General features: G+C 44.7%; 7 protein-coding genes across 12 annotated transcripts; 4 read left to right on the top strand and 3 right to left on the bottom strand.

The window, feature by feature from the left end:
* The first annotated feature begins 1,040 nt into the window (after positions 1–1,040).
* On the top strand, positions 1,041–12,703 carry LOC6548198. Of its 3 annotated transcripts, XM_001975045.3 has the most exons (8): positions 1,041–1,386; positions 4,995–5,667; positions 7,253–7,379; positions 9,567–9,699; positions 9,758–9,834; positions 9,896–10,277; positions 10,367–11,082; positions 11,142–12,703. In XM_001975045.3, the coding sequence occupies exons 2-8, from the start codon at positions 5,110–5,112 to the stop codon at positions 11,846–11,848; spliced, it is 2,700 nt and encodes an 899-aa protein (XP_001975081.2). In that variant the 5' UTR covers positions 1,041–1,386; positions 4,995–5,109; the 3' UTR covers positions 11,849–12,703. The 3 variants fall into 3 exon arrangements, with proteins under 3 accessions (XP_001975081.2, XP_026837106.1, XP_015012254.1); XM_026981305.1 differs by lacking the exons at positions 1,041–1,386; positions 4,995–5,667; positions 7,253–7,379 and adding exons at positions 7,844–8,117; positions 8,417–8,848; XM_015156768.2 differs by lacking the exons at positions 1,041–1,386; positions 4,995–5,667; positions 7,253–7,379 and adding an exon at positions 7,844–8,848.
* Positions 5,700–6,932, bottom strand: LOC6548199 (GRAM domain-containing protein 1B). The gene is made up of 2 exons (XM_026981306.1): positions 6,381–6,932; positions 5,700–6,296 (listed from the first exon to the last, which is right to left on the bottom strand). The coding sequence occupies exons 1-2, from the start codon at positions 6,793–6,795 to the stop codon at positions 5,734–5,736; spliced, it is 978 nt and encodes a 325-aa protein (XP_026837107.1). The 5' UTR covers positions 6,796–6,932; the 3' UTR covers positions 5,700–5,733.
* A 109-nt stretch (positions 12,704–12,812) lies between the features above and the next one.
* LOC6548200 (NADH dehydrogenase [ubiquinone] 1 beta subcomplex subunit 3) lies at positions 12,813–13,571 on the top strand. Of its 2 annotated transcripts, none has more exons than XM_026981307.1 (3): positions 12,813–12,879; positions 13,117–13,251; positions 13,311–13,571. In XM_026981307.1, the coding sequence occupies exons 2-3, from the start codon at positions 13,124–13,126 to the stop codon at positions 13,513–13,515; spliced, it is 333 nt and encodes a 110-aa protein (XP_026837108.1). In that variant the 5' UTR covers positions 12,813–12,879; positions 13,117–13,123; the 3' UTR covers positions 13,516–13,571. The 2 variants fall into 2 exon arrangements, with proteins under 2 accessions (XP_026837108.1, XP_015012256.1); XM_015156770.2 differs by lacking the exon at positions 12,813–12,879 and adding an exon at positions 12,899–13,044.
* Positions 13,539–14,816, bottom strand: LOC6548201 (mRNA export factor). Its single transcript, XM_001975048.3, has 2 exons — positions 14,296–14,816; positions 13,539–14,246 (listed from the first exon to the last, which is right to left on the bottom strand). The coding sequence occupies exons 1-2, from the start codon at positions 14,701–14,703 to the stop codon at positions 13,614–13,616; spliced, it is 1,041 nt and encodes a 346-aa protein (XP_001975084.1). The 5' UTR covers positions 14,704–14,816; the 3' UTR covers positions 13,539–13,613.
* A 953-nt stretch (positions 14,817–15,769) lies between these two features.
* Positions 15,770–17,182, bottom strand: LOC6548202. Its single transcript, XM_001975049.3, has one exon. It carries the CDS (start codon positions 16,661–16,663, stop codon positions 16,076–16,078), a length of 588 nt encoding a protein of 195 aa, XP_001975085.1. The 5' UTR covers positions 16,664–17,182; the 3' UTR covers positions 15,770–16,075.
* Positions 17,183–17,854: 672 nt separating this feature from the next.
* On the top strand, positions 17,855–19,777 carry LOC26527098. 3 transcript variants are annotated; one of them, XM_026981018.1, is made up of 4 exons: positions 17,855–18,096; positions 18,161–18,275; positions 18,922–19,643; positions 19,699–19,777. In XM_026981018.1, exon 3 carries the CDS (start codon positions 19,006–19,008, stop codon positions 19,471–19,473), a length of 468 nt encoding a protein of 155 aa, XP_026836819.1. In that variant the 5' UTR covers positions 17,855–18,096; positions 18,161–18,275; positions 18,922–19,005; the 3' UTR covers positions 19,474–19,643; positions 19,699–19,777. The 3 variants fall into 3 exon arrangements, with proteins under 3 accessions (XP_026836819.1, XP_001975086.2, XP_026836818.1); XM_001975050.3 differs by lacking the exons at positions 17,855–18,096; positions 18,161–18,275 and adding an exon at positions 18,282–18,569; XM_026981017.1 differs by lacking the exons at positions 17,855–18,096; positions 18,161–18,275 and having other exon boundaries at positions 18,578–19,643.
* LOC113563692 lies at positions 19,701–20,354 on the top strand. The gene is given in 2 exon segments (XM_026981019.1): positions 19,701–19,755; positions 19,758–20,354. Coding segments are annotated over 2 exon segments (459 nt in total). The 5' UTR covers positions 19,701–19,706; the 3' UTR covers positions 20,168–20,354.
* The last annotated feature ends 141 nt before the right edge of the window (positions 20,355–20,495 follow it).

Here is a 20,495-nt window from a genome sequence, read left to right as displayed (position 1 = left end):
TGTCGAGAACTTCCAGACAGGCCGTATCACCATGCCCCTTGCACCGATCACACTTATGGGCTGGTCAACCATAATGGAGCGGAATATTCTGAGATAAGATGTGAACGATAATGGAACAATTGTCAACATCGGCAGCTGTTCGCGCTCTTTTTAAATTTTTTCAATTTTGTTTGGGACCTTCCTCGCTAATTTAATTAGGGCGCTCTCCATTCATGAGCCCCAATTATGCGGAAATCGGTGGGAGCCCGATTCTACATATATACGATATAGGGTAGCTTCCGTCAACAAATATTTGCACCGAAATATTTATGGCCAAACAGTTGCAGATTGGGAGGAAAAAACAGTTTACCTAAGAGACTTTCCATTGTTTATTGTTTTTGTCACAATGGGCAATTAAATTGGTTTCTTGGAATTGCAGATTGGATTTTCAGCTTAAAACGGGGAGCTCTATTAATAGGGTTCATCGCATCCACCAGGAACCATTGTTGACCTACTAAAAGATATACATACAAGCCCGGGAAGCTCATTCAACGAGAATATTGAGAGCTACGCGCGTGTCCTGGGACAATTTGTCATTTATATTCTAATCCGACAAAAATCAGTTGGGAAATAAGAAAACTTATTCTTGAGCTGGGAAAAGAGCCACTATTTTAAAGAAGAGACAGAAAAAAAGGTACGCTGTAAAAAGAGAGCTCATGCACGTAGAAAAATTCTTTGTCGTCAGTTTCGAAAAATCGTTTACTAGATTCTAAACTTTGTGTTTGTGTGCAGGTTTTTCAATAATAAATGTGTTAAGTCTCAAAGATTTTCAAATTCTTAATTCTGAATTTGTTAAGCTTGGTACATTATTAGCGTTTTAGCATTAGCTTAATTCATCAACATCTGCGCGTTTTTTTCAGTGCACTAGCTGCTCAAAAAGTATCTGGAGAGCGCATGAGCTCTACTATCTGACTCGCTCGCACTCCTACAGACACCCGCTGGGCGGGCAAACAAGTGTCGCGGTGCCAGCAGTCGTCCCGCTCTTACCATCGTACTATGTGCCTCTTTCTGGGGAACGTCGCTCGCTTCGTTCAATTGTTTTTCAAACTTCGCTCGGGATGGACGTGTGCGCGCTCTGAAAGAAAAAAGTGAAAAATTGTGTGACAAAGTGCAAATAAGCCACAACGCGCATGTGTGAAATCAAATTTTATTGAGAAGCATCAAAAATTGTATACATATCGAGCGTACCCACATCGCTGTATGTGTGAGTGTGCCAGTGCTAGTGTCGTTTTCCCTTTTTGCCGTGGAAAATATGAAAACTGAATGAAAAACTCAATCGCATTCAGCCAGAGCCGAATTGGAAAAGAGTAACTCGCATTGGGGACACGCAGAGGTGTCTCGAAAAAGGTAAAATCTTTTACACAGAAGCGACGCCAGAAAGCGATTAGCGATTTTTGACTATGTGTGAGTGTGTAATTTCGGTGTGCTGCTGTGTGTGTGCATTTTATTTAACTTTTTGTTTCGTGTATGTGCACTGTAAAAATAGCTAAAGAGAGAGGGCAAGTACTCTCCGCTCTCTCTCTCTCTCTCTCTCTTTGTGAGTCGTGAGAGCCAACTGCGACGTCACCGTTCAAGTCTTTTTCAAGTGGCGTTTCTTTCTTTTTAATGTGCTGCTGTGATGTGCTTCTTCTTCTTGCCTTCTTCTTTGGCTATCTGTTTTGTGGTCAATCTTTTGTTTTGAAATACGCTTTATCTACGTCTCTCATGTGATTGAGTGTGTGTGTGTGTGTGTGCGAGATGATCTTTACTTCTTTCCTCTCTTTTTTGTTCTCGCTGATTTTTGTATTTTTTTAGTACACGTAATTCCCGCAGATATCGAACTCAGCTGCTTTTTGTTTTGATACGCGGAATCCATTATCAACCCGCTGGCGCAGATACCAAAAAAAAAAAAAGTAAGAAACCAGTTGGGTTTACTCGAAAATGATTCAAATATCTGGGTGTAAAGATCTTAAAGTCTCCACCTGAAAAAGTATCAAACTTTTCCATTACCCATTGAATTCACTTACGAACATGACTAATTGCTGTTTTAATGGCTAAACGAGCTGCTGTTTTTATTTGTCCCGGTTCAAGTACTCAACTTTTGTTTTTATCGCTTTTGTTTGTCGCAAGATTTGGATTGTTTTCGCGCGGAGTCTAATGATAACTGCCTTGCCTATGAAGGGGTGCTCAGAATTCCCGTCTCGAAAATAATACATTTATTGGGGACTTCTCACAGTTTATTTGAGCTGCCTGTAATTACCTTGTTTTTGTTGCCAGGCACTCGCTAAACTAACTTGTTGTGTGATTATTGGTGAGCTTATCAGTGCGCACAGTTCACTATGGATTGGCAAAAAGGGTGTGGACATCGGGGATCGGGGGGTCCAAACAAACAAGGGCAGGCCTCCTTTTTGTTTGGGTATGGGTGTCTGCTGCTCTCATTTGAATTTCAACAGAATGCTAGAAAACAAATAACAAACAGCTCAAATTCCACCTCGTTTCACATAGCTTCCTACTTCATGTGCAAATTTCAAATTCAGTGAATTCACTTCGCTTGGCAGGCAGCCAAACAATTTGCGTTTACTTACCGAGTTAAATTTCCCAACTCTGCATTTTGCACGCAAGAAAAACACCAATCTCATTTTAAGTGGTTCAAAAGTTCAAAGCATAGCAGTTCAAAGAAAAGGTACTACTTCTTATTTCCCCCCCTAAATAGCATGAATCTAATTTAAAAACGATCTCAATAGGATAAATAAACAAGTTTCAAGTTTAATTTCGATATGGAATTGGGAACAGGGCCCAATGAACTTTGCTGCTCAGACTTTTGAGACTGAAATTTGAGGAGTGAAAACATATTTGTTGGTATGTAAATTAAATTGGCCTAATCAGTGTTTGTTTAGCTGTCAATTCACACTTGGTTCGTTGTCTGCCTCGCTTGTCTGCTGTTTTCAGAGCTGCCAAATTCAACAGACCAGCTTTAGCTTTACTTGCGAGCTTGTAAGCCAAAAGCGATTCAATTGATATGTGCAATAGGCTGAATGTATCTTTTGTGTCGGCTGTCTTGTTTGATTGCCTTTGTGTGGCAGAACAGCTGGCAGCTGATCTCAATGCTTTTCCCTCACTTGTTTGGATTTTGGCTCGACTTGCTAATCAAATTTGCTTTACTCAACGCACTGAGAACTCCCGGACAAAGTAGCACGGAATTCCTCCGTCGCAGTTGCAGATGTTTCAGTTACAGCTGAGTTCAGTTCTCAGTTCCTTCCTCTGTCTGCGTTGCTCGCTGTCGTTGACCCAGTTTCAGTTCACCTTATATACGTACGTATATGCAAACAGAGCCTCCTGCTAATGTGGAGCATTCGGAGTGTGGGGAAGGTAGTTTTGCGTCGTACTTGCTTTTATGGCGGTTTCCCCAAAGCTTTCCCTGCCATGCTCTGTTTTTTCCATTCGCTGATAAGACCATTGTTTTTCGCTTACTCATCCCGTGATCTTTGCCTGATCTTCAATCACTATCTATCGGTTTCAATTAATTGCAATTATAATATAATACTAAATACTATACTGAAAAACCTCCGTAGACTGTGTTCCGTGTTCCAATCAATTTTCGCAACATTGGCTTGACATTTTCCCGGGACATTAACGGATGGCCGCGGGGTAAACACCCATTTATTTAAAGGCATTTCCTAGAAATAACGCTATCGAAATAGCCGCCTTAGCCTCTTGGGAGCGGCGATATACTTCTCCGTATTGTTTTTGCGGCGTAGAGAAGACAACGGAGTGAATCACCCCGAGTTAACGAACCTCCTCATCCGAGCACCTGATTTCGTCAAATCGGTTAAGTGCCTTTTGTGGTTCCCCGAACGATTGTATCTCGATAGTTGCTGTGTATCTACATATACACATAACTATCCGCATGTCTGGCTCTGAGATTAGCAAACGGCGCCGTCTGGTCTCGATCAGGTAATAATTACATAGCCCAGCAGCTGGCAAATATGCATTCTGCTATCTTTATGACGTCTGCACTTCCCTGTTTGCATGCCGATTAGAGGATTGCTGGATGGCCAGATTGCCAGAGCATTGGTGATAAATAGAGGTGTGTCTACAACGCAATTCGCAAATCGTGCCACTTCTCTTGGCAGCTTCGATTATAATTATAATTGCCAGCACACTAATTTGCGAACCTTTGCCCAGCCGCCGTATCAGCTGCGGAGCTTCCCGACCTCATTTGTTCACGTGCCACACGCTTGACTAGTTCCAGTAGAACCCCCAACTCATGATCACATCCCACTCCCCTGTTTGGAATTGCTTCCAATAAACAGCGCGCTCTATCAAACGTTTTCTAATATAGCGCATGGTTCAAAGGCTGATTTAATTGTCAAAATACTATATAACGTATTCCATTGCCAATTGTTGTTTGTGGAGTGATTGTTAAATGGATCAGTCAGCCACAAAGTGATTGATCTTCACAGTGATTTATTCGAAACTTGATAGGACGCCAAATGTTATTGATCCTCGCACATCGGGTGAGGTTTTTCTATTAATAATTAACGAGCTGTGAGGTGAGCTGGACTTCAAAACAATGATAAGGAGTATCAAGCACTTTCTGTAAATGAGATAAGATTTAATACAGAAGTATCTGGTTTAAACTGATTACACCCAAGAACTATAAAATAGTTGTCCCCGCCCGCCACTTAATGTGTCGTCATCAGAATCGCAACCGGAACTCATTTGCATTCTCCGCAGTCGCGCGTCTGGTGTTCCGTGGCGGAAACGACATTGAACCCTCGGCCTGCGTGCTGAATGCACTTGCTCCGATACGAGATGCGATGCGATGCGGTTGAGAACCTGTTTTGGGGCAGTTGAATTAATGACCCGGTGGTGATTCAGGCCATAAAGCGATCAATTGTGGCAGGTTAAGGCGATCGCATATGTAACCCAATTTGTTACTAACCAATTTTCCCTCTACATTTCTCTCATTGCAGACTGAACAAAGCGGCAGCAGGATAAACGAATTTCCCAAGCAGCGCGTTCAGCGGGAAAAGCTCCGGGGAAAAGAAAAGCGTCCAGCAATCGTTAAACTGTTTCGCGCGGCGGGGAATGGTATATTTCTTGGGGGATTGGGGCATGGGAGATTCTGACTTGTCGTCATATCAGCAACATGTTCCAAATATACAGCAGCCACAACGCATCCATGGACATGATCTACTCTTGCAACAGCAACAGCAGCAGCAGCAGCTCCCACAGCAGCAGCAGCAGCAACAACAGCAGCAGCAAGAACTTGTGGCACAAATCTCCAGTAGCCTAAGCCAAGTGCAACCGCAGTTGCAGTTTGCCAGCGGTTCCAGCTTCCTGCAACAGGGCTCATCTCCCTCGCCGTCCCAGCAGCAACATGGTCCTGTCAGCAGCAGCAGCCTCGTAACTGCCAATCTCCAGCAGCTGTCGGTGAGCAGCAGCAGCTCCAGCAGCAGTAGCAACAACAACAGCGCCAGTGGCTGCAACACTCCCACCAAACCACAACAGCAGCAACCACTACTGCTCCCAGAAGCAGCTGCTCCTGCTGCCACCGGGGTCGGCAAGTCGTTCAAGAACCCACAGCTGAGCAAGGATCTTCTGGACAATGAGGATGAGGTGGCATTGCACCCGCTCTCCAACCAGGTGAGTCCTAATTAAGAATCAACCAAACCCCATAAGCTATTTTGAAGTGTATTTGTGCCCTCTGGCTTACTTCTTCCTAATCTCTATGAGTAGGGCACTGTATAGAGCTTGACAGAACTCCTCGAGACCCGCGTACGTGTTCTTCTCGATGAAGGTCCTAACCACCGCCCACACAGACTTGAGAAACTGGATCTGGGCGAAGATCAAAACGTCCGTCTGCTCTTCCACGGTGGCCTTCAGGCAGAAGTGCATCAGAACGACGAAGGTGTCCGCGTAGGGGATCTCTGCGTTAACACTCCGCACATCGATAGAGTACAGTTGGCCGGGTTCGCTGCACTCGCGCATGGTCTGTGTCTCGGTAACCTTGGCAATTTTGGGACCAACGTTCGCCTGGAGTGCCACAGTCATCGAGACAGTACGCTGATTCTGGCCACCGGCATTCCGCGCCCAGGCGCCCATACGCAGATCGGTAGATTTGCGCTTGTCATGGAAGTTCTGCAGAAACGGCGAGGCAGAGAAGAGCATGTTGAACAGTGCATCCACCCGCACCATCAGCCGCTCCTGCAGAAGCTTGCGCCCTTCGTGCAATGCACTGCACCGGGCAGTCATGTCATCCGGCCTTCTGTTCCCTACGGCCGTTTTAAGTTTAAATGGTTTCGATGGGCTAGTTGTTAGTGTGTTGCGATTGCTATTGGCCTGTTTTCCGCGCTTACCGGGTGTTTCCGGCATGTTTTCTCTGCTGACTAGCGCCGTAGTTGCCATTGAGTTGCAACGTGTGCTCCGCACACTCAGCTTGCGATGTGTCCTACTTCGATCCGTCTGGGTAAAGTTTGATTGCCTTGTTGATGCAGGTGGCTTCTTCTTTCCGGCGGCGTTCGAATCAGGCTTACTCTTATCATCCCTGACTGCCGTCGAGGCTCGCCGGTTGCCCCAGAATAGGCGTTGGCGTGTGCTGGTGGCCGTTGCCGCATCCTGAAACTCCACAGCGGTCAGCTGACTACGTAGTATGGGCGGATTCCTGCAATTCGAAGTGCTCCGGCTCATACGATTACTGTTACTGCTAGACGGCTTGTCCATCTCCAAATGCTTACGGAAGCGGTTGTTCAACCGGGCCTTAATCGACTTCATATCCTAGCCAACGATCTTAGTCATCTTCAATTAAAACATTGTCATGAAACCATAAAAACGAAACACACGAATTTTGTCAGGTTAAAGGAAGTATTTACAGCCCAGGCCCAGATTCTCATGGGTGTCTAGAGTTTCCCGCCAGTTCGCATTCATGCTGCCGATAGGAGCCAAGAAATGACGTAGGACCGTAGGATGATAAGATATCACCAATCACGGTTTTGGCCACACGCCAGTTAGCAAGTTTCTCAGCTAACTCGTTGGATTAGGTTCTTTGTTATGGAAAAAAACACAAACAACTGCTTGTTTATCAACCAGAAATGTACCATCATGGTGCGCTGTGTTTGATTTAATCTAGATGCTATAGAGGACCTTAAACATAAAGATGCCCACTTGGATTAATAACAATGCTTATACCCGAGAGTATTCATTTAACATTTTGTAACATTTTGCATTCCAGGTCGGAGGACACACTCGCCTGTTGCTGCTCAACCAGTCGACGGTGATTAAGCCGCTGAACCTGCGCGAATTGGACTTCTACCAGAACATTCCGCAGGACATACTGAAGTTTGTGCCCAAGTACAAAGGTAAGATACCGACTGTTTCACCACCCGCATCAAAAACTGATCACACTTTTAAATGCCAATTATCGATTCTGTCGAAGCGCTTCATTTGCTCTTTCGTTTCGAATTAACTAATTCATTCAACCGTACAAAAAAAAAACCAAAGAAAAAAAAGAAAATAATAAAATTCAACATTCTCAATCGCGCCAAGCATTTGTCATGTGTCTTGAGTTCCGAAATCGCCAATTTTTATTGAATCGAACTTTTGTTTTTGAATTAACTCGCAACAAACAAAAATGATTAAGCCAAACAACCAACCAATTTGCGTTTGCTCCTCTTGTATCGTCCCTAGATCAAACCAAATCGCATTCGAATATCATTTTTATTTTTAGTACTTTTTCTCTACAACTATATAACTAAAAAATATGTGATATCCGTAGTTTGTAAGCTGAATATTTTAAATGAAAATAAAACCGATCTCAAAAAAAAAAAAAGCAAAAAAAAATAAGAAAAGAAATAAAAACTGACGTAAAGACTGAACCATATACCATAATATGTAGCTAATCTATAGCTTTAACGATTTGTAATAAGAAAGCGAAGATCGAAAATAAAAGAACCAAAAACGTTATAGCTGCCACATGCCACAGAACATTCTCTGACTCGACGACGCCTGGAACTAGTCACTAGTCCGGGTCGCCAACGCCCGAACCAGAGACCTTTTCCGATTAAACCCCTTAGTTAGTAAAACAATGAGAACAATGGGTAAGTCGCAAACCAAACAACCAAATACCAAAAAAAAAAAAACAAACCAAAAACCAGCCAAATACCAAGCAAACTCCAACCCAAAAGTAATGTAATGTAATCGTAAATCGAATCCCTCCATAAGGATTGTACACTTTTTGCCAGCAAAAACTGTACAATCGCTCGAATGGAAGTGGATTAATTTAAACCAATGCACTCCCTCGATTCGGCGCTTGTATATACATATATAGATTATGGTTGCCCGGATCGGGGGGCGTGACCCGCCACTACATGTACGTCTATGCTCGTATTATCCAAAGGTTCGAGGTGCCTGCCTGACAGACCCGCTCGAGATCTGCCGCCGAACCGAACCAAGCAAACCTCACCGAACCGAACTGAAATGATCCGAACCGGAGTCCAGAGAGTCCTCCTTTATCGGGATCGGGATCGGAATCGGAATCGGCATCGGCATCGGGAAAAAGGGAAAGCGTAATGCCGTGTGTAAAGTGTAAAGAATTGTTTTTTTTCCGCAATGAAACAAAGAAAATCGAGTTTTATTTTATGTGTTTGTTCAGAACGCACATCGTGCCGCCCTCCTCCCCTCAAACGTTGTGTTGTTGTGTAGTCGTCGTCGCCATCTCCGTCTCCGTCTCCACTCCGCTCGTCTCATCTCGATCCCTAGAGATCCTAAGTGATCAGGTCCGCCCTGCTCTGTCCTGTCGGTTAGAATGCAGGCGAGCCAAAGCGAATGGGTTTGTATGATTAAAACACATCAATCTATTTACTTTACATATGTTAATTTACCAATGTTTAATATACCATACGAATACAATTACAAATACAAATACGATACGATTCTAGATTCTACCGTATGATAGTTAAGACGATCCCATTTTAGTATGTTAAGTTGAGGAAAATCGTAGCCAGTGACAATCTGACAGTTTTTGAATCCCATATTTCTACTTTACTATGCACATGTTACTGCGTCGGTTCGTTAAGTCTATATCTATCTGTATTGCACCAACTTAGCTTAGGAGTAGGCTTATTTACTACCTCCATTTAAACGCATAAACATTTGGAAGCCATCTGATTCCGTCTGCCGTTGGAAATGCATGATGCACTTGTCGAACTCATTGCACCAAAGAAATTTTTGAAAACGCAGCTCACTTGATCAAAGTGCTCCGCAGTAGATTGAAACATGACTTTGCCTTGATCACCTGAGCAGTGTTCTATTTCCATCATCCCTGAGAGTAATCGTGTTTGTCTGTTCCGAAACATTTTGTGTGTCTGCTAACCAAAACTGAGGACCCGCTGCCTCAGCCTCCATTTGCCACATCCAAATAATCCTCCTAACCCATCTTTCGTGTCGAATCGATGCTAAACTACAAACAACTACAGCCAGATGAGAAGAGTATGCTTACGCGCAGTTTAGTAATCCCTTTACCCGGCTCGTCTCTGTGTCCATTCCAGGCGTCATGCAGGCCACCACCATGGGCGGAGCCAAGCTGGACAAGCGCTACTCGCCCAGTTTCCGGGATGACGCGGCCGCCGTTCCCGTTCGCAAGATGAGCGCCTCCAAGAGGAAGCGGGATGAGGTGCTGAGGTGGGTAGTCATAGTTATAGTAATCATAAGTCATATTAAATCACCATTCGCATTGCAGAATGAAGGTGCACAAGAATGGACAGGCAGCTGAGGTGATCAAAAGCATCTCACAACTGGACAACACCAATAAGCAATGTAAGTATTTTCACTCTAAAGACATACCTCACTGTATATAAATATGTGTATTGTCCTGCAGACTTCCTTATGCTCGAGAACATCACCTCGCAGTTCCGCAATCCCTGCATTCTGGACCTGAAGATGGGCACTCGTCAGCATGGAGATGACGCCTCGGCGGAGAAGCGCTCCAAGCAGATGGCCAAGTGCGCGGCCAGCACTTCCGGATCGCTCGGCGTTCGCTTGTGCGGAATGCAGACCTACCTGGCCGATCTGGAGCAGTATGCCAAGCGTGACAAGTACTGGGGCCGCGAGCTGAACGAAGGCGGCTTCAAGACTGCGTTGCACGATTTCTTTCACAACGGCTACCGCCTGCGCATCCGCGTCATACGCAAGATTCTGCAGCGCCTGCTCCAGTTACGAAGGGTGATTGAGAAGCAGTCTAGCTACAGATTCTACTCTTGGTAAGTAAGCAACATCAGGTTCTTCATACTTACAAACACATAATGTGAGCAATTAGATGCGGTACTAATTATAAAACTCTTGTTCCCAGCTCACTGCTCATTGTGTACGAGGGCTTTGAGGAGAATCCGATGGCTTACCCTCCCTCCATGGGTCTGGATGAGTGGCCAGAGGCTCCCAGGTCGGCTACCGTGCCTGGCACCGTCTTCGATTATCATCCGGAGAACAGCATAGATGAGGACGATCTGGAGGATGAGGACGAGGCAGGCAATGAGGCTGGCGATGAGTTGGAGGCGCACGACACCGACGAGGATCTGCACCTGGTGGCCGCCGACAGCGGCAACGCTTCGGCCACAAACAGCAGCACTGGAGGCGATGCCTGCAACTACGATGCGGATGCCTCCAACGATTCCAACTCATTGCTCGACCTGGCCACCAGACGTCACCTGCACAAGCGTGGATTCGCAGAAGCAGCTGCGAGGGGAGTTAAGCAGACTGCGGCCCACAACACCACTACCGACGAGGAGGAGGAGGAAGAGCATCCGGCTATGCCACCGCCTCGTACTTGTGGTGTTATGGCCGCCAAAGCGGCAGCCACTGCCGCTGGCCTGGCCGGAAAGGGCCAGGGCGCATTCATTCCAATCTCCGAAGAGACAGTATTTCTGGACCCAGAGCCAGCGCTGCCCAGCGTGACGACTTCATCGCCACATTCCGGTGACTCATGGATGAACTATAGCAGCAACAGCAGCGACGACTTCTCCGGATTATCCGAGCAGATAAAGGCTGTGGCCAGTGGCCGGCAGACATGTAAGAAGGGCCTATATTTATACTTTGTACAGCCTTTATTCAGTCTTTTTTGTTTTTAGGCAATAACAGCAGCGATGACGCAAGTTCAGATTACGAAAGCAGTATCATTGGTCCCACGGAGGCCATGTTTAAGCGCTATAAGTCTCAGCAATCGTTTGACGCCACCACAGCTGCCGACTCAGCATCCTCCCCGCCACTCACTGCCGGAAACTCTAGCGTTTCCAATGGCGGCACCACTGTCCGCTCACTGGTTTCGCCCGCCTCATCCAGCGCCTCTTCCCTGAAATCAGTCAAGGGTGCGGTAAAACGTCTTCGATGCAATGATGACGATCAGCAGTCGGCGAGCCTAGGGGAATCGGATTTGCGCGAAGCAAAGAAGTCGACGATCACATCGACGCCCGTTTCGGCCGTATCCTCACCTGCTAAGACAGCCCCACAACTGCGAAGCTGCGAGAGTATCTCTAACCAGCAATCTCTGCTGTCGGGTCTGCTCCTGGATAATAATAATGAGCAGCGTCGCAATGCACTCCTGCAACAAAGCTCAAAGTCGCTGGACATGTCGGCACCGCCCACTGATGATAACCAGTGCTTCGTGGACGTACGCCTAATCGACTTTGCCCACACGGCATTTGTGCCGCGCAATGGCACCATGCTACCCACTCCGGCGGCAGCTCCGGTGCACCATGGACCCGATGGGGGATTCCTCACCGGCCTAGACAGCCTCAACCGCCTGCTCAACGAGATTCTGGCCGAGGAGCGCGTCTAAGGTCGCCATGAAACCAGATCGGGAAGAAGAAATATGAATATATATGTGGGAACTGGGGGGGAACACAAGTTAAAAGTACAATTTGATTTGAGAATACCTAAATTGTTGTAGCAACATGAGTTAAATTATGAAACAAAATCAACTAATCTTTAGAAATTCAAAATGTGATTCAAGCAAACCTATTTAACAACCGCATATAGACCTAAAGTTTTAACTTTTAACCGACGCGTAACGTTAAGTAAATGGCGGGCGGAGCGTGTTCCCCCGATTTATCGCAGCATTTGTGGAGTACCAGGAGCGGAGAAATTAAAATTAATTTGTAACAAGTCGCTTCCAAAAGTAGATGAGAGTCAAAAGTTTGTTAGTTTGATGCATTATGCATTTCACATTCAAATCGAAGATAGATTATTTCGGCAAAGTGCATATGATTTAACCTTTTGTGAGAGTTCTCGGGAGGCACATCTATAAATGTACTGCTCTACTCCAAAGCGAGGACACTTGGGCCGAGTGATTTTTTACCTAGCCATTACAATACAATGCAAAATGACAAAGCGATAGAGCGTAATCATCAGTATTTCGTTGTATGTATCTATGCTTAAAGTCTAAGCCCGTTTCCTTTCCATTTGTAGTGACAAAGTTTCGAAGAGCCAGAGTTTACTATATATACTATATAAAATACACGCAAAACACAAATTTTTAAGTTAACGATTAAAGAGAGAAACGCTATTAATATATAGATCCAAGAAATATTACTATTACTTATTGTGTAACTAGAGAATTAAATGGGAAAACCGATTATGTATATTTTCACTTTAGCACGTTTATAAATTACAAATGTTCTACAAATTGCAAAAATACCTTTAATGAATAAATGAATATGGAAATAATTTGTATTTCTCTATTTGCCTTTTGACTAAATTGATAGGCGCGAAAAGTGACAAGTAGCTGTGGTATTTTTTAGTCACTTCGTGCGATGCATCGATAGATCAGCTGTTCCAGTATATCGTTTACTGTTCATCTCTAGGTCAACTGTGCGTATTTTAACAAATTTATTTTCCTCCGGTTTTTGTTTAATTACCGATATTTAGCTGTGATAAAACACTTAGCAAAAAGCATTTAAATTATCTGTGCTCTTAGTAAATACAATTGGTCATTGCTAGCAGGCCCTGCAGCTTGTCAAACGTAAACATTCTTATGTAATTGTTCAGGGCTAGGTTAAACATATGATTTTTTGCCCGGAGGATACTGATTTTCCCTGAATTTTCCAGTGCAGCAATGGGCGGACATCACGGCGAACCCTACACGGTGCCCCACGCATCGACCTACAAGGTGGAGAACGTGCCCCAACTCGTGGAGGTGAAAGAGGCTCTGGCTCGCCAGGGACTAAAGGATCCATGGTTGAGGTGAGTTCTCAAATCGGGTTTAATCTGCACCGCCGATCTAACTGGTTGTGTTTCTCCAGGAACGAGGCTTGGCGCTATGAGCCTAAGGCCTTCGGTACCCATAAATCCCGGCTGAACACCTTCCTCTTCCGCGGACTCGGCGTGGGATTCTGCGCTTTCCTGGCCACCGTCGCCGTGGAGTACGCACTGGGCATTGGCAAGGGCCAGGGCGGCCATGGACATGGCCACGGCCATGAGGAACACGGAGATAAGGGCCACCATTAGATATACTAAATAAACCCATCGCGCTATTGCTCCAAATCACTTTATTCACAATACATGTACGTGTAGGTGTTTTCACTTAAGCTAAAGTAGTCCTCCGATCAGTTAATGCGCGGCTTGAGCTCGTCGTAGCACGAGCGCAGGAAGATTTGGGGCTTCTTGGCCGGATTGAAGTACTCGTGGCCCTTCGACCAGTCGTAGCCCACGGCGTACGCAAAGATCTGGCCGTTGGCGTTAAATCCGCATTTGGTAATGGACTGATCCATGGTCTCGCTGGACTTCAGCTTGGTCCGGGCATCTTTGTCCCAGAAACTGAAGGTGCCATCTGAACCGACGGTGACCAGGGTGCCGTGCACAGGATGGAATGCGATGTCATTCACTGCATAAATGTCTTGGAAGCCCGTGGTGCCCGTGGAGCGGTGGCACTTGAAGGTGAAGTTATCTTTGGGATTCGCCGGATTCACATACTGGATGGCCACGCGACCCTCAATGCTGCCCAGCGCACAGCCCGTGGGCTCCTTCTTCTTGTCCCTAAAAATGGAAATGGCGCGGTGCTGGTACTTCAGCGGACTCTCCTGCCGCTTGTATTCCGTGGGGCTGTTTTGCAGGGAATATATGATGAGTCCTCTGTTGGCTGTGCCCACCACGGCCATCGGATACTCCACATCGGCGCAGTAGCACCTCTCAGGTAGATTGATGGTCATCATGGGATTGGGCGAACGTGTGTCCCAGAACTAAACGGAAAACAGTTGTGACAAGGTTCATCCCATTTGTTTGGCTTACCTTTAGGGTCTTGTCCCAGGATCCGGTCATCAGGCAGGTGTATGTGGGTCCCTTGACCATGTGGCACGTCTTCACGGGACCATCGTGTGCCGCCACTTGCATCACCTGGTCGGACGCCAAGTCCCAGAGCTTCACCTGCTTGTCGCAGGACGCAACGAACACCTTGCTGCCGTCGTCCGACCAGCAAACGTCCAGCACAGGTCCGCCCATGGTCTTCATCGATTTGGGCACGGTGGCCCCGTTTTGCTCCACTTCCCAGCAGCGAACTGTGCTGTCCCAGCTGCCGGCCACCAGGAAGTTCTTCTGCACCGTACTGGGGCTGAACTCCAGCGCCGAGACGGAGTCGTCCGGCGGCGAGGCCACCTCGAAGTCATTCATCCGGTTTGTCGATTGTGTGGCGCCAAACATTATCTTCTGCTTTAGATGCCGCAAAATGTTTGCCTTTGTATTCTTTCGCCAGAGAAGAGCGCAAAGCAGTGTCACCACACCATGGGCAGTAGCCGCGTTGGTCGGTGCGATAGCACCGTGCATGCTCTATCGATATGTATCGGTACCGCCGCTTAATCGGCGGCAAATAATTCAAAAATGCATCAAAGCTTACATCAATGTTAATATTTAAATTATGTTACTTAACCCCTTAACTTTGGAATTTGTAGTCCTACAAGTATGCTAGATATAACATAATATGTGGCGGTTAAAAATACAATATTTGCGATCTTGCTTGCGTCCCTCCATCCAGAGAACGTTTTCTTAAAGAATTTTATATTAAATTTTGCTTAATAATGTGTAAATCCCTTCTTTTCGTCCTCCGATCTAAAAATATGTTTAGTTTTACCTCTTGGATAGTGTACTTTAGTAAACGACCTTGAATTGTTGTTGTTAATTATTTTCTGAATGCAATGACAATTATCAGGAGTAATAAATTATAATAATCTTAATTGCACCCTTTTAATTTCGAGTTCCCCGCAGATTAAAAAGTTGATTGCACCCTGAATTCGCATCTCTCGAAATTCTTACCGGCCATTCGAGCAAGCAGTGAATGTGACTGCAAAGGCGGCACTCGTAATTCGGTAATGAATTGTTGCCTTGTAAGCCAATGTCAACAGTCAATTCGAAAAAACCCCCGGGAATTGATATTCGGCACCTATAGGAAAGCGAAATGTATTTAATTAATCACTACCTTACCTTAGCGTCGGGTGCTTTTTCCGCTGACAATGAAAATGGGTCAATTTCTGTTGCATCAGCATCACGGTGATTACGAGGCGGTTCTTAGAAGTGGTGAATGGTACGACTTGACCGCAGATAGTGGAGTGCTCATTATGCTGGAGCAACCACTTGTTGTATGGAACTTACTCATTGTCTGTGTAGTTTACCAAGCTCCAAAGAAAATGTGAGCTACGTTGCCTTTAGGGGATTTTTTGTCCTTTTAGCAAGAAATGGAAAGAAAAGCGCACCAAAAATATCTGTATAGACAAATACTTTTATTTTTTAATCAGATTATTCATTCGCGGAATGAAGTTTAAGCTTTGTTCACACTGCGCTTTCTTACGACTATACATATAGATATATTTCCCTAATAAGTGGGTGGATATTTAGACTAGCGACGTGGCGTTTAATACTTGACATTGCTGAATGTTTTGTGATGTAAATATTTGTAGCAGTCGGAAGACACATTAAGGCTAAATGGTTTTGCAGTCATTAGGAGGAACCTTTAAGTTCGGCGGCAAGAGTTTCGGTATATTAATCTTTGGCCTAAGATGACTTAGAGAGCTCCCGATTCTCAAATGCTCACGTTGATGGCATTCTTGATCACAATGTTCCCAGCTTCGTGCTGTATCGTGATATTGCTGTCGATTCCTATGCCACCGGACTTGTTTTGGCCAGCTTCCGTTGGCTTGGTGGTTTTCGAGCGAGTGCTGGACTTTTTCCTGGCATCGCCGCTGAGATCCAGGGACTTGACCACCTTGAGCAGTCCATTGCAGCCCGTGTAGTCGACCACTTGCTGCGTGGAACCGCTGCCCAGGTAGATCCGCCCATCATTACCCGTGTACTTCAGGGATCCGCTATTGATCTGGATCTTGAGTTTGGTGCTATTGCCGATTATCTGCAGTCTCCCGGAGTTGTTCACAATCCGTATCCGGTTGCCATTGCCGATGATCCTCAGATCGCGGGAGTTGTTCTCGATGCGGTACTCCTTGCAGTTGCCCACCAGGTCCCTGCTGGCGTAGATGGTCGCTTCCGGCGGCGTGGTACATCTCTTGCCCTTATTGGGGGATTTACCCTGCGCTTGCTCTTTCTGGCAAGTGGAGCACTCGTCATCATCATACGAATCGCTCGCCGAATCGGTTTCTACTACACGAACGCCCATTTTTGGTGTGAATTACCGCCGGTTTCGTTTCTTTCCGCTGCTAATCACTCGTAAAAATCACCGTCCAGTCCGTCGGTTAGCTCATTCTCCAGTTCTTTGTCCAAACGACTATCACTGTCGGTATCGCTATCTCTATCTCTATCTCTTGGTCCGTTTTCTCTGTCGCTGGGGGAACACTCCGAACGATGAGCAATCCGTGGGATGTCAGCGTGGCTGGCTAAGGTCAAATATATCCAAAAGTGTGTGTGAATACTGGGGGATCGTTTGCTTCCGCCAGGGGAACTCCCTCAGTTTTTTGGAGCTTTTATTGTGAATTGAGTTTGGCGATTTGTGGTATCGCTTTCGCCGTGTTTACCGCACACTGGCACTTTGGCTATTGAACGCTAATGCTGCTCGGGAACCGCTTTTATATCCGCCGGAGAGTCTTGCTAGCGCCGGGGCTTTTTTATTTTGCCCGAGGGCCGGCACGAAAATCACTTCGTAGGCATGAGAGTCGCGGCTTTTAAGCCACTTCGCCAACTGGGCAGACCTTTGATAGGGTCGCCGAATTTATTTGGCATGAATAATGCCCACCTGTTGGTGCCCTCGCCATGGGCTCGTCCATCTACTTACACAGCAAGATAAATTTTGACAAAGTTTAAATAATTATTTACATAGCAGCACTGAGCTATTATATATATTCTCCTAAAATGATATCCCAAACTAGTCTCTTATAGTAATGAGTGCCATTTGGGTCTCTACAAACCACATAGGAATTTACGTATTCACGCATTGTAACTGTTACTGTGTAGGCTGTTATCAGCTTATTGGGTGTAGCACAACTTTTAAGGGGATTTTTGTTAACTTCTCTTATCATTTTTAAGGCCCCTGATATAGTGGCGGATTTCCATTTTGGGGGGTCGTAAACGCGGAGTCCAAAACCATCCCAAAGCAAAGGGGTAATAGCCGACGATAAGATGATAAAGTTTTGCGCACTAGAAATTGATAAATATTAAGCCGGTTGTCAAGGGAGATCTGTGAAACGGAGGCAATCATTTCCTAGACGCTTCGCGAGCCAGTTTGTTTACAATCGAAAAAATCTCACCCGTAATTTGCACAACCGCCTGCATTGGCATTCGATTTGCCGCACATATGTACATATATTTTTACTTATAGTTCCCGAAAGCATCCGATTCGAGTCGTCTCTTCTCGATCTTGGCATCATCTGCGATCGTTTCAAGCTGAGCTCCCAGTTCAAGTGGCCAGCTCAGTCGATCGGGAGGTCTGTAGGAGGCAGCACCTCGATGTGCCAAGCATATGTATCTAGATCGCCAGTTGGATCAACACGCGATAATCCAAACAGTTGGCCCAATGTTTACTCGTGCGGGGAAAGCACCGAAGCTATAGGGCAATAAAAGTGAAGGGGTGTACTACCGAGAGTTTTTATTTTCAAGGTGCATTCACTGTTGACAAATCAATTATCTATTGCGGAAAATTATAAAATGATTTATTTGCCAGCGCTCGCCATTTTGGGGGCAGTAAACGGGGACTTTTCTGCAGCTATCTCAAGTGTGCTCGTTCGTCAAGCAAAATCAAGTTCAGGAAAAGCAATAATAACATGAAGTCTTTTTAGGTACGAAGGCGTTATAACGTCAAATCGTGTGTATTATCAGATATGCCACGGCACATTTACATCACCCACCAGTGGAGAAATGGTGCGAGCCCAGAAAAACCCCCTGTATCATAACACATAACCCATCAAAACTAACACCACCTGCAGATACTATCTAGCACGCGTCTAATACCGCTACTAAAGCCCCGCCGACGAAAAAATCACCGATGCCAGATGTTTTATCTCGTGTTTAGATCCGATGAAGGTGTTCCTTTGTTGTTTTTCCTGTTCTGGAACGAAATAAGTGAACTTTATGTACGTACACGTTCTGACAGATAATTTAGCACTTTTAATGGGGCATTAACATTCACGATGTTTTATAAACAAGCTTTCACTGAAATCATTTCAAAGCTGTAATTATAACAATGCTTTATTTATTTATTGCTTACAAAATTTGTTTAGAACACAATATGACCTGTTCAGTATTCCTGTTATCTGAAAGACATAAATAAAGTATACATCTATTTTAAAGCATAACTGAGCGCAATCTTAGGGTCCACTCTAACATAACATACATTACTAACCATTCACAGTTGGTTATAAGCAAAAAAGGTCATCTCTATTTGAAAGCTATAAGTGTGAGCTTTTCATGTGTTTAATTTCATAGGTACAAAAATTACAACGGCTCTCAATACGACATAGTACTTCAATATAAATAGTTCAATCACATTCGCCAACCGGAAATAAAAACATGAATAATAACTCGAAAGTTTTGACCATTGGAACTGAGAGCGCTGATCTTGTAAAAGGATCAGAGGATCCTAAAATTCCTAAAGAGTTGTCTGTGTCGCATTTAGAAAAGCACTTACAGAAAATTCTCCTTAATGGCGCAAAACCATTGACAAATGTTTGTGATGAAGGATCAGTCGGAAGATTTTCGGCGAAGGAAAGTAAGAAAAACAGATTCTACTACGAGTTTGGACCGGGTGACAAGATAAATGGTTGGATGATTAGCGGTCCCACTTTTGATGCCAAAGATATTCTAAGACGACTAAAGAATGTCATCAGCAAGGAGCACTGGATATCTGATAATGTGGCTAAGTATCCAAAGGATTCAAGAGACTTTATAATCCGAACTGCATTCAACGCTTTGGACGAGGAAAGCTCAGATATTTACTCGTATTTGTGCTACCTAAATGAAAATTCTAAGAGGAGGTGAACTTGGAAACATAAACAGATATAATTTGCCATTCACCCTTCCCTATAAACAAAACAAGAACCATCACTAATTCAGAGCTTTTGCCTGAACTTTCCCACGAAATGATTTCATTAGAAAATAAATAAAAGAACTGTTCTCAATGCAAACGGACAGCAATAAGACTGAACCAGGTGAACTGAAAGAGTTTCATGCCAAGATATATTTCACTTACTAAGTATCTTTCAGAACCTAAAATGACGTCCACAAGCAGCGTTTTAAATATTGGAAGTGACAGCGAAGAATTAATTACAAATTGCCGAAGACAAGCAATCCAAAGGCATATTTTGAGCTCGAGTTTGAGAACCACATGCGGAAATTACTGCTCAACGGCGAAAAACCCAAGGAGCTGGATGAAAACTCCATCGAAAGATTTGCAGCCACTCAGATAATGAGAAATGGCAAGCAGTATTACGAGTTCGTTCCTGACGGATTCAAAACTGGAGTAATCATAAGTGGGGGTTCGTTTCTACCCAAGGACATGGTCTTCCGCGTGAAAAAGAAAATCGGCAAGGAACACTGGGTTAACGAAAATGTAATTCAGTACAAAAAGAATTCAATGTGTCACATACAGGGAATTGTTTCTGACTGCTTACAGGAAGAGTGCAATGATATCTATCAATATTTGTCTTACCTAACAGAAAATAACAAAAACTAAAATAAACATATAGTTTTAAAGGTATCCGTAACATATTCTAGTTAGTTTTAAGTACTGGAAGTGAGACCGCAGATGTATCACCTTTAAATAGAAGAAAATATACCCAAGGTTCACTCTAATTTGCAAATATTAGTTATTTTTTATCTGCCACAGGCAGATTTAAGGAATAAAGATGACTAATGCCCAAGCTTTTGATATTTCAACAAGCATGTATCGGCTTATTTGAATTTCAGTAACCGCAACGACTTGGAGAAAGAAAGTGAAAGGAAAATTAAAAGGATATCGAAAAAGACTACCTCAAAGTCCGAAAAACGTACGAGAACAGAAA

This window comes from Drosophila erecta, unplaced genomic scaffold (assembly GCF_003286155.1).
Source record: "Drosophila erecta strain 14021-0224.00,06,07 unplaced genomic scaffold, DereRS2 tig00000092-arrow-pilon, whole genome shotgun sequence".
Lineage (NCBI taxonomy): Eukaryota > Metazoa > Arthropoda > Insecta > Diptera > Drosophilidae > Drosophila > Drosophila erecta.
This window is presented reverse-complemented; position numbering and strand designations above follow the sequence as displayed.

Bases quoted from the DNA above. Each gene is read 5' to 3' on its own strand.
- LOC6548198 (XM_001975045.3), top strand. From the start codon at position 5,110: ATGGTATATTTCTTGGGGGATTGGGGCATGGGAGATTCTGACTTGTCG. The intron at 7,380-9,566 runs GTAAGATACCGA...TGTCCATTCCAG, and splicing joins GTTTGTGCCCAAGTACAAAG to GCGTCATGCAGGCCACCACC. The intron at 11,083-11,141 runs GTAAGAAGGGCC...TTTTGTTTTTAG, and splicing joins GGCCAGTGGCCGGCAGACAT to GCAATAACAGCAGCGATGAC.
- LOC6548199 (XM_026981306.1), bottom strand. From the start codon at position 6,795: ATGAAGTCGATTAAGGCCCGGTTGAACAACCGCTTCCGTAAGCATTTG. The intron at 6,297-6,380 runs GTAAGCGCGGAA...AAACGGCCGTAG, and splicing joins AAACATGCCGGAAACACCCG to GGAACAGAAGGCCGGATGAC.
- LOC6548200 (XM_026981307.1), top strand. From the start codon at position 13,124: ATGGGCGGACATCACGGCGAACCCTACACGGTGCCCCACGCATCGACC. The intron at 13,252-13,310 runs GTGAGTTCTCAA...GTGTTTCTCCAG, and splicing joins CTAAAGGATCCATGGTTGAG to GAACGAGGCTTGGCGCTATG.
- LOC6548201 (XM_001975048.3), bottom strand. From the start codon at position 14,703: ATGTTTGGCGCCACACAATCGACAAACCGGATGAATGACTTCGAGGTG. The intron at 14,247-14,295 runs GTAAGCCAAACA...TTTTCCGTTTAG, and splicing joins CCTGGGACAAGACCCTAAAG to TTCTGGGACACACGTTCGCC.
- LOC6548202 (XM_001975049.3), bottom strand. From the start codon at position 16,663: ATGGGCGTTCGTGTAGTAGAAACCGATTCGGCGAGCGATTCGTATGAT.
- LOC26527098 (XM_026981018.1), top strand. From the start codon at position 19,006: ATGAATAATAACTCGAAAGTTTTGACCATTGGAACTGAGAGCGCTGAT.